At 32.8% G+C, this 12427-nt stretch overlaps 2 protein-coding genes across 2 annotated transcripts; one reads left to right on the top strand and one right to left on the bottom strand.

Annotated features, from left to right (window-relative positions):
- Window positions 1–3700: 3700 nt before the first annotated feature.
- Window positions 3701–5873, top strand: HELRODRAFT_172575 (hypothetical protein; the record flags this gene model as incomplete). Its single annotated transcript, XM_009019244.1, has 3 exons — window positions 3701–3805; window positions 4508–4561; window positions 5730–5873. The coding sequence occupies 3 exons, from the start codon at window positions 3701–3703 to the stop codon at window positions 5871–5873; spliced, it is 303 nt and encodes a 100-aa protein (XP_009017492.1).
- A 929-nt stretch (window positions 5874–6802) lies between these two features.
- HELRODRAFT_172576 (hypothetical protein) lies at window positions 6803–8473 on the bottom strand (the record flags this gene model as incomplete). The annotated part of the gene is made up of 2 exons (XM_009019245.1): window positions 6803–7494; window positions 8416–8473. The coding sequence occupies 2 exons, from the start codon at window positions 8471–8473 to the stop codon at window positions 6803–6805; spliced, it is 750 nt and encodes a 249-aa protein (XP_009017493.1).
- Between the last annotated feature and the right edge of the window lie 3954 nt (window positions 8474–12427).

A 12427-nucleotide genomic window follows, 5' to 3' on the forward strand; every position in this document is an offset into this window, starting at 1 on the left:
ATTCTAAAACTCTTGATGTTTCTCATAAGTTTCGTAGTCTAGGCTTTATCTTTGATTCTAGTATGTCTCTTTCTTCTCAGATTAATAGTGTTGCTAGAAGTTCTTACTTTCATCTACGTATAATAAAAAAATGTTTGCCTTTTCTTGATGATCCTTCTCTATTCCTTCTTGTTACTTCGTTAGCCTTATCTAGGATTGATTATTGTAACTCGCTCTATTATGGTCTTCCTGATTCTACACTCTATCCTTTAAGTAAAGGTTTCAACTCTGCTGCTCGTCTTGCTCGTCTAGTTGCTCGAGCCCCTTTCTTTTTTCATATATCTCCATGCCTTGTTTTCTTGCACTGGCTATCTATAAAATAAAGATTAATTTTTAAAATTTGCACATTTATGTATAAGTGTCAATTTAAATTATTTCCTAAGTACTCATCAGATAAATTAATTAAACATAAACGCCCCGGTTTACGATCGTCTTCTTGTTTTTTCTGGCCCTTTTCTCTGGAACTCGCTACCTACTTCTCTGACTACTCCATCATTTATGAAGTTTAGAGCGTATCTTAAGACCAATCTGTTTAAAAAATTCATTGAGGAGCGCTGTTGAATATCACGGAAATAACGCTTTATAAGCTAATTGTTTGATTGATTGATTTATCCTATCCTTATAGCTTAACTTTCCTTGCTTGAAAGTGTCATCGTTCTTGTTGCTGTTTTTAGAGATGACGAGAATTGAAATTTGTTCCAAATTCCCTCCCATATTTGTTCGTCATTTCCGATTCCCACCCGAATTCTCATTCATGACAACGTTCCCGAAAATTCCCATTTTTTAATTAATTTTCGCGTTTTCCCTTTCATTCCCCTTTTTCCAATTTTTCAAATTTTGAACACCAAAAACAGATTAAAAAACAAAAGCAAATATCAAGAACCTGTCTAGTACCAAACAAAATAAAAATCCAAATGCTCTAAAAAGTACTAAAACAACAAAGATAAATTACAATTACTACAATTAAAACCACACTTATTGAGTTGCATAGATAACTGACATTTTGATCTAAACTAATTTTTCAAATTTGGGCATGCATGTGTTGTTTTTCCCATTCTCGTCCATCGTGCCCGATTCCCTAAAATTCCCATTCCCGAAAATTAGGTTCTACCAATTCCCGTGGACCCCGCAATTCCCGCTCCCAATGCCCGCCTCCAATCCACAGCGCAGCAGGACGCACATACACATTGAGAAGCATGCACGCGTACGATGATCTTCGAGTTTCGGACAGGCAGTATTCGAACCCTGCCACCGCGTAATAGCAGCGCGAGCAGCACTCCTACCGACTGAGCTAACTCGGGGACAAATTTCCGATCTACCAACCATTCAAAATATTCAAAGTGAGCGGCAGACAACGCCATTTTGATTCGATGTCGGTGTCCAGCAGGCCTGATTTCGAATCGATGTGGAATCCTCCGAATTCCGCCCCCACCTTGTCCACAAAAACTGCTACAACTTTCTTTTATTGATGGATGGATGGATGAATGAATGGATGACTGCAAGGATTGATAAATAAATAAATAAATAAATAATTTCACGGTTGATTAATTTTTGCCTGTTTAATGGTCTGATTATTTTGCACATGAAATGCAATGAACCGTACTGGAGTGCTGATGACGTCAATGGCAACTCCTTTCCTCCACTCTTCCGGCGTGTGTTCGGAAATCTGTGGTGGCGGTAGGGGTAGTAGGATGTGACGGTGGCGATGTTGGTGTCGGCTATCTTTTGGTGTCACACCATTATTATCACCATCGTCATAATCACCATCGTCATAATCACCATCGTCATAATCATCATCACCATAATCATCATCATCAGCAACAACACTAACATCATCATCATCATCATCATCATCGCCATCATCATCACCATCATCATCATCATTATTACATTTAGAACTCTCCCATCGACATACACCAAGCATTTTGATATACACCTTAAAAGGACTTTTTCTGAATCTAGTGTGATGATGATGATGATGGTGGTGATGATGGTTGTGGTGGTGATGATGACGACGATGGTAGTGGTGGTAGTGATGTTGATGATGGTGGTGGTGGTGATGATGATAACTTTGGATATGATGATTGCACCGGCAATGTAAGAAATGAATGTGTGAGAGTGAACGAAAGAACAAAAATGGCTTTAAAAAGAGATTGAATGAATGAACGAATGAACGAACGAATGAATGATTGAATTAACAAACGAACGAACGAACGAATGAATGAATAAATGAACGAATGAATGAATGAACGAACGAATGAATGAATGAAAGAATGAATGAATGAACGAACGAATGAATGAATGAAGAAATGAGAACAAAATAATGACAAAATTACTGATTTTGATGCATTCCTTTGAAATCATCATCATGATTATCATCTTCATAATAATCATCATCATCGCCATCCGATGATGATAATGATGATGGTATTAAAGGTTAGGTCGGTGGTTAGATTAGTCGTGGATGAACTTCTTTGACCTTTCTACTTCGTTTTTTTCCAGGCTTTTTTTAATTATTACTCTTATTCAGACTTACAATATAATGACTTAATTGTAAATAACAAATTGTAAATAATTAGGTAAATAAATTAATTGTAGTAATCAGTATCAAAATTTGTATAACGCCTCTCTTGAAAAGACCTCGTTGTACAATTAGAGGTTGTACATGTACAACTAATTGTTGCACACCTGCACTCATTAACATTTTTTCTCCTATGTTTTGTTAATAAAATAATTAGTTTATATATTAGTTAATTAATTTATTAGTTAGTTAATTTACCAGTGTAATTAGGGTTGAAAAATTGATAATACAAAATTTTTCTTCTCTCCGCTTGAATTGATAATTTAATATAAATATGCAAATGACATGGTACTACAGAATATTTATTAATTAACTATTTTATTTATTAATTAATTAAATAATTAAAAATTATTAATATTACCATTATATATTTTTTTGTTTATTTTTCGAGTCAACAATAAAATTTTACGTGATGTGCGTTTTTATTTTAATTTATTTCTGGCTAATTAAGATTAAATTACGCTGCTACTGCTACTTCTACTACTACTACTTCTACTACAACTACTACTATCAATACCATTACCCTTCTACTACTACTACTACTACTACTACTACTACTACTACTACTACTACTACTACTACTACTACTATTACTACACTACTACTTTTACTACTACAACAACAACTGCAACTACTACTGCTGCTGCTACTACTACTACTACTACTACTACTACTACTACTCCTACTACAACTATTACTACTACAATATTATTAGTAGAAAACATAGAAATGAGCTATTGGGCTGGAATGTCCAGGGTCCCTCAACTTTAAGCCCTCCAATGTTGCAAATTTGAAGTTTCATTTATTAGAATAATGACATTCAACATACAAAACGGCTTTGCAAACAAATTTATCGTGTCCCATTTACACAGGTGAAGTTGTTTCTTACAGCTTTCACTAAGAAAATTCATCCCAATAGACAGTTTTTGAAACAAAGCCAAAACACGTAAGAATCTAGCAGAGCATGATGAGAGCCTAACTTGTTGCAAAGATTTTTAAAATCATGAACTAATACGCTAAGATGTCAATGTAAAAAATTGAAGCGGAAAACAAATTCTTGCAACAACAAACATCGTCAAAATGGCAATTATGATTGAAGAATCGGAAAGTCTTCACAATGAAACAGAAATAGTGAAGGGAAAACATTTAAAAGTTGTAGGGAGACCACCCTTCATTCGTTTCAAGGTCCATACAAAATGTAAAAAACTTCAGATAAATAAATTCGTCCACTCATTTTTAATGGTGTTGATTTAAAATATTGTATAACTACAAAATTGCTCATACTTCGTTGATGCAATGAAGTTGTGATGATGCAATTCAACCAACTGCAGCTATTTAATTAGCTGCAGTTGGTCAAATTTACCAGAATCGAGTTACTTGTGTTTATTCATGGCAAGGTAACAGCTAATAAAGTTCCAGGACATTTTGAGATGAATTTTTAAAAGTTTGGAGCTCATATTTCTGAGAAATCTTTTCTACCTACTACCTTCAAACACTAACTCAAAAACTTAGTAACCGACTGGAAAGCTGGTGATTGTAACCAAGCCCACATTTACAAATTTGAGTCAAAATAGGCTTTCGATGCAGGTTAGGATATCTTTGCGTTGAATGGATGCTTCCATAGTGATGAAGCTTCTTCGAACAGGATGGCTGTTGATTTGTTGGTTGTATACACTGTCCGTTATGCCATGCCGGTCAATATAGCGGTACGCTGCGGTGAGAGTGAGATAAATAAAGTTTGAAACATTAAATATTACTTTAAAATAACATTTTAATTGAATGATTGTGGGAGATTATCAAACTACATAGATGAACTGACCAGGAGCTAGTGATCAGTTGTAGACAGACGGGACTACGACCTCTGTGGACAAAATCCCAAAATAACAGATACTACCTCCTGGCCCTATGACTTTCTATATCGGTGTTTTAAATACGACACAGGTATGTTATTGTGCAATCTGCTAATGATACTGATCATGTTATCCATTTCATTCCAGAGTTCGGCAACTGACACTTGCATAATTTTCTTACTTGTTATACATTAGATTATATCATATATATAAAATTTAACACATTCTATACATATAATATATATATATATATATATATATATATATATATATATATATATATGTTGGTAATAGACCATAATTTTTACAATATTCTATAAATTCTACCGAATGTTTGGCGTTAATATGTTTGTATTTCGTTTTTTCAATTTTTCTCACTAAAGTTTTTTGGTGAACGTTTAGTTTATTAAAATTCAAAATAAACTTATTTTCCAAATTCATGCTGCAAATAAAGCCATATTTCGATTCCGAATGAATCATCATCAGTGCTTTCTGCTGTTTATATAGGGAAATATTGACTTTGTCAAAATGAACTTAGATGGAGATTGACTTTGTCACAATGAACTTAGATGGAAATTAGGTGTCAGGTTTCTTTATTGGCTGGTCACCTACTTTGGTCTCCTTTTCTTCATCGATAACATCAAATTCTTCTTTGTCACTATTTACTATGCTAGTTTTTATTACTTCTTTGTTTTCATTGTTGATTAAGCGCCGGGTTGGGAATGAGGTTGTCATTTTTTGTTGTATATTTATTTTTGGTTTATTGATGTCAATTAGGACTGCTTCTGCAATTTTAAGATGCGTGTAGTTGCTGTTCTGGTATATTGCACCTGTGGCTTGTACATATGAAGAGAAGAACTTTAAAAATGTACAGTAAATTTTAATTCTTTAAATAACATATTTGACTTAGGCCCTACTGTACATTTGAATTCTTCAAATAACATATCGCACTTTCAAACCTTTACAAACTTTTCTCAAGACGACAATGCGTTAAAATGTGTTTCGCTGCTATCAAGCAAAACAATTTTCCATGTTAAGCCGCTATTGATAATCTTCATCATACTCATGAAATAAACTTGTTAGAAAAAACTCTACAACATTGTTGTATTGAATAATGGGCTGTTCTCAACACCTACTTCTCCGCTACATGGAATGTATTGTTGTAACACTACAAACAAAAATGTTATAACTTACTGATCTCCATTTCCCAAACCAGTGTATTAGCTTCCAACGATCGTCAAGTTATCGTTATTCCGTAGGCTAACCCAGCCGTCCATCCTTTCGAGGTCGAAAAATGGGTAGACGACGTAAGTTGTCGCATGTTGGCCGGCGAGATGGTTCAGTGGTTCGAATGCTCGCTGAGTCAAACATCTCAATGGCTATCATATACTCAGAGTTTATGATGCGGTGCTTGCGCGTGCACATAAATACATGTGTACGTCGTGTGAAAAGGATAAACAGCCTTATTGGCAAAGATGGCTGCTTCATATCAATGGATGAAGATATGATATAATAAAATATATAGATAATATATCTGTAACATTGTAAGTGGTTCTGCGTATGTCAGAGCTGCAATAATAAAGACCAAAAAAAGAAAGAAAATAAAAAGGGTCAAGATTTCCGCTCCAAACCTCCCAGGAAACCTCGCTATTGCCTTCGCTACTTAAACTCCTTATATACAAGGATATTTTAAAATCCAAAGATTACAAATATAGCAAAGATAACAAAGAAAACGAATAATCAAAATAGCAAATAATATAGCGCAATTTGACAGTTGCAGCGGTATTAACAGTATAAATGAATTGTTAGTAACAATTCAATTTACAATGCATATATGGTCAGTTGATCAGTTGGTTAGTTGATTGATTTCTCAGATTTTGCTTTGAGTTGATTCATTAATTTATCTTATTGAACAATCTTTGTTTTTGAAAGAATATTTGTGTTGAATTTTGTGATGTTGAAATAATTAAACGTTCAACATCGTTTCGTGTTTCACTTAGCTAGCACAAAACTTGAACAAGGATAGATCAACTGACGGAGAAGAAGCCGTTAAAAAGCGCGCACTTCAACGAAGAACTCTGAACTCTCGAAAATGTGCGATACTCGAAAACAAACCTTTTCCGATGCAAAAGAATGGACTCTGAAAAAGAAACAAAAAACTCAACGCAAATGATGCATGAACAATTTATTCCTTCACAGAAAAAAACAACCAATCGAAAAAAAAAAATTTAAAAGCAGAAATATTATCAGTTTATTGTGTATAATTATTATATATAACATTTATTATAGTTCTGATATTTGGTGTTAGAATATCATAATAACCACTTATCATTTAATAATTATGTCCAAGCATCGACCATAGTAGTCTATCTTCCTCTTTACGTTCTTCGTTTTCCACTATACGTCTTTCATCTTCTTCTTTACGTTTTTTATCTTCCATTTTACGTTTTTCATCTTCCTCTCTACGTTTCTCATCTTCCTCTCTACGTCTTTCATTTTCCTCTTCGCGTCTCTCATCTTCCTCTTTGCGTCTCTCATCTTCTTCTTTGCGTCTTTCATCTTCTCCTTTAAATTTTTTATCTTCCTCTATACGTTTTTCATCTTCCTCCTTACGTCTCTTATTCTCCCCTTTACGTCTTCTATCTTCATTTGTACGTCTTTGTCCTTTTTTTAGCCACGTCTCAATTTGAAACATCTCGTTAATCTGAAGTTCACTATCATAGAGCTGATGTTCCTCTTGACTAGCTGGTGTAACTTCATCAACATCGTTAATCTGAGGTTCAATTTTGTCACTATCAGAGAGCTGGTGTCCCTCTTGACTAGCTGGTGTAATTTCATCAACATCGATAATCTGAGGTTCAATCTCGTCACTATCAGAGAGCTGGTGTCCCTCTTGACTAGCTGGTGTAGTTTCATCAACATCGTTAATCTGAGGTTCACTTCTATAACTATCAGAGAGCAAATAATAGTCACTATATCTATCTCCGCTAGTTCGAGAAGTTGTATGGACAGACAGAGTATCAGCTAGGTTTGAAGTGAGGATAACGAAGATGATGAAAAAGGTGAAATGAAAGGCAAAGAAAGGGGATTCACTTTTTGGAACTAACATCTTGTTGAAGTTTGTAAGTGTATGTTGATTCTACTGTTGCCGTTTATTTTTTGACCTGAAAGATTAATTGTTAGATTTGTAATTGTAGAACAAAGTAAATGAACGAAAATTACAACTTTAGAATTATTTATTCATAAAAAGTTATTATTATAGCCAAGAACGGATATTTCAAATATTTAAACATCGTCATTCATTGCATATTTTGTGTTAAATGTGAAAATAAATCTTTTATTAATTTAATAAAAGATTTCGCTTTTTTATGGTTTAAAAAACAATAATTTGAATTAAAACTAAATGAAAAATTAATTAAAAATTACCCTGACAAACTTGATACAATTTTAATAAATAAAGTTGTTTAGTCTTACTAGGATGTCGATGAGCTCTCGAATGGCATTGCCTACCTCCAGATTTGTAACATTTATATAACTTGAAACAGAAGACATTTGCATATAGGCCACGTCAGATTTAAGATTTATCATATTGAAATTAAAAAAATTTGAATATCTCATTATCTTTCTTTACGGCACACACACACACCACACACACACAAACACACACACGCGCGCGCGCGCACACACACGCACGCGCGCACGTACGTTGTGCGCTGTGGATTGCACAGATTTTGGCTACAAATGTGATGTGGCTAAAAAATTCAGTTACGACTAAATATACATACCGAGCGGTTGATTCATTAGTGAGAACAGTTATAAATTGAACTCAATTTGATCTAATGACAGTTATATCGATTGCCACACTGGCAGATACATTGAAAAGTTTTGCAACAAAAATATTTTTATTGGTAATATTAATAACGAATGATTGGATTCACATCTAACTTTGGTATAATTCTATTCTTGATTCAACTTCAACTTGACAAGAAATGTTGAGGAACATTCTGTAATTTACTAAATTTATTTTCTCTTATCGATCACTTAACTGACATACTAAGTCATTGACTAGTCTATTAATAAATTATTTTATTTATTTGCCCTTTTAAACCATTGCTTTATTTTATTTTCATATTTTTAAGCTTAAACATTTTATTTCCGTAATTTATTTTTGCTGTCATTTAAATCTATTGCCTTGCATGCTGTAACAGTTTCTGCGTTTGTCTGATTCCGTTTTTAAAAAATTATTAAAAACATTGAAAAAATTTATTTAAAAACTTATTGATGAGTGCAAATGAGTTTCATGTAAATTTTCGGAAGCAGATGTTTTTTGGAGATGAATTCGTGACGAAGGAAGTGTTTCATCTAATGCTCACATTTGAATAAACAAATGCACATATTTGACAGGTTTATTGGTTGGTTGGTTGATTGATTTGTTTCTTCATTCGTTCGTTCGTTCATTCATCCATCCTTTCCGTTCCGCAATCACCGAAGAAACGTCTCCAACGATTTCTGACAGCCTTTCGATATCTTGGAACATCAATTTGGCGTTCAGAGTATCATTCAAAAATTTTCTACTTTAACTACCGACAACTTCAACCAAAAATTTTAACTTTGGCATCATTATTTTATTTAAATGTCACTACTAAATGAAATATTTTTACACAAAACACTTATAATCAGTTAATGTAATTGTTTTTTTTTCAATAAAATAACTTTATATACATGTTTTAAAACATTTATATACATGTTTTAATACATGAAAAAAAATTAATTTTCAATGTTAACGATGAAATTTAAAAAAAAAAACACCTCAAACTTTATTGCAACAGTATGTAAATATGTATTTGAATATGTATTTGAATGAGCATTTGATTACGAATTTGAATATGCGTCTGAATATGTGTTTGAATTCGAATTTAGGGGCTGTCCATAAAGGATGTCACGCTTTTTTAATGTTTTTTGACACCCCCTCTCTCCCGAGTCACAGACTGTCACAAATCGACCAACCCCCCAAAAAAAAGCATTTCACAAAACTATAATGTAGAGTCATTAAACAATGTAATTGTTCTACGCGTTTCATTTTTTATTGATATCAAAATAACGAATGAAAAGTTTATATGACAATAGTTTGATATCTAAATGCTTTACCGTTGTTAAAATATGACGAATTAATATGAAAGGTCACGAATTGCTTTCCTCCCAAAGGCTGGCCAGGTGCTGTGAAACTGAAACCAATGAATAACATGGACTTTCTTCTTTTGGCATATTTGGCAACTCTATGTTGGTAGTGTCCATGTCATCTTCATTCAGTCATTCAACATCTTCGTTTTCTTCAAATGCATTTACTGCAAGTTCCCTCTGACGTCTAGCAGCAACTCTGACTAGTCTAACTTTATTATGCTGAAATAAAGATGTTTTGCGAATAACATGATCCTTTTTTGCCATCACAATTGAAGCATTATATAACCCACATATTTCGCAGATGCGGTTTTTAAAAGAACCTTGAATTCTGAATTCTGCAACATATGGGAACTGTGAAAACTGGGACAAGATGTTTAGAAAGGTTATTTTATTTTTCAATATAAAACTAACAAATAGATTTTGAAAATTGCTAGTAGTTTCACCAATGTACTGCGTTTATAGGCCTTGACTAATTTGACTAATTGGAACTGGATGTGGCTGAAATCGTTCAGGGACGAATTTTAACAGATCGCTTCTAAATTTGGAGCAACAATTATTATCTGCACATTTGACAATTAGCAAATAATACTGGCTTGTTCGAACATGGTTTAAAAACCAATGGACAGATCTGTTAAGTAAATTATTAGCCTTCAATTCGGATGCGTCAGGATTAAAATATTCCGAAATTGTTGGATAACCATCAAATACCACGTTAGACCAGATTTCTACAAGCACTTTTCCAGCGTTCTCAAATTTTATTATTATACCGAACAAAGCAGTAGCTGGGGGCTGCAAATAATTTACATTGATAATTTTTTGTAGCAATCATTAATTATGTGTTTATTTTAATGCCTATCCGTTAAATTGCATAGTAAAATACTTGCAAATAATGCATGGAAATTTATTTTAATGCCTACTTATCGAATTACATGTCAAAATACGTGCAAATATAATTGTATGAACGTTTATTTTAATTCCTACGCACATAACCATGCAAGCATGTGAGTTTACTTAAATGCCTACAACGTAAAATCTATCTCTTTAAAAGAATACCGAAACTTTTATGTTAACCCTACAAAATTATTAAATAATTGATGAAAGTTAAAAAGATTTATTAATTTTTTAAAACTTTTTTCAGTATTTTACGTTAAAACCTTAATATCGACATTCTAATTAGGAACAGCCTTAATAACAATTCACTTTTAAACATATTTAAGCATTAAATGTTCTCTCGTTTTCACTTTTAAATTTCTGTGTTAAGTTTCTAAAGTAAAGTTTTGCCATGAAAAGAACAAATAAGCAGGAAAACAATTTATTGAGTTATTTAACAAAAATACCAAAATCGTTATGTTGTGATGAATCGAAAACCTTGTTGACACAGAGTTGGAAGTTGGTACATCTGAGTTTGAGAGTCTTGTGAACATTAACAATGAATTGGAGCTGTAGGGCAATGAGAAAAACGTTTCGTCCTTATCTATCCCAAAAGATAATTTTGATGCACCATGTTCAAAAACAAAAAAAGACATAGTTGATTAGGTCGGCGTAAAATTAAACAACCATGAAAAATTGAAGCAAGAGACTTTCTTTGAAAACCAATAAATAGTTACAAAAAATTTATTTACAATGATATAGGAAAATTTACAAGACGCTTTCAGTATGATTGGTTATAGAAGTTTAAAAGTGTTCAACGTGTGTAATATTTTTAACAGACAAAATGGTTGGTAAAGGTAAACATGAAACAATTGGAACTCTTATCAATGAACCACACACAAATTTGAAAAAGGCTTTGGAGTCTTTTAGGCAACATGAATCAACAGTGTATCATAAAAATTCTGTTTTAGCAGAAAGTAATATTGAAGCCATTGCTTCTAATAAAATGGATAGTATTGATAAACAAATAGATACTCATAAAAAGAAAAAAGCAATAGATAATAGAGAGACATTTAAACCTATAATAGAATCTATACGTTTTTGTGGTTAGTAAGGCTTTTCATTAAGAAGCAATAATGAAGTAGGACGAATAAATTTAATAACTCCAAAGAAAATTGATGGTAACTTCGAAGCTTGTTAAGATTTAGAGCCAACGGAAGAGATGCAGTTTTACAAAATCATTTACAACAATCTGCAAAAAACGCTTTATATACCAGTCCTGAAATACAGAATGAAATAATAAATTCATTTGGTTATCTCATACAGAAAAAAATTATCGAAATTGTTCAGCAAAGACAATTTTTTTCAATTTTAGCTGATGAAACAACTGATATTTCACAAACTGAACAATTTTCCCTGTGTTTACGATATGTAAGTATTGATGACAATGGTATACTAATTTTAAGAGGATTTTTTATCATTTGTTCCAATATATGATGTTTTTGGCCATGGCCTTGCAGCGGTAATTGTTGTTAAGCTTAGTGAATTTGGTCTTCAAATGGAACATTTAAGAGGACAAGGATATGATGGAGCATCTACCATCCTTCAACAAAAATTGTTTCCCACGCAGACGTTGTTAACATCGCAAAATTTTTTAATGTTAACACTTAAAAAAAATAAAATTATAATGAGACGTAATGCTGCATGGATTTTTTGTTTGGGCTGTCAAAGAAAAGAAGAATGAAGCCTATTCGTTACATCATTTGCTATCATTTCATAAAATATCAGCGCCCATTGGTTCGGAGTGATTTTTAAAAAGTTACTCATCATTGAATAGTTTTTCCATCAGCTCGCCCTCTTCCTGTTACTTGCAATAAACTCATACTCGATTTCTACACTGGTAGTG

Source organism: Helobdella robusta (assembly GCF_000326865.2).
Source record: "Helobdella robusta unplaced genomic scaffold HELROscaffold_24, whole genome shotgun sequence".
Lineage (NCBI taxonomy): Eukaryota > Metazoa > Annelida > Clitellata > Rhynchobdellida > Glossiphoniidae > Helobdella > Helobdella robusta.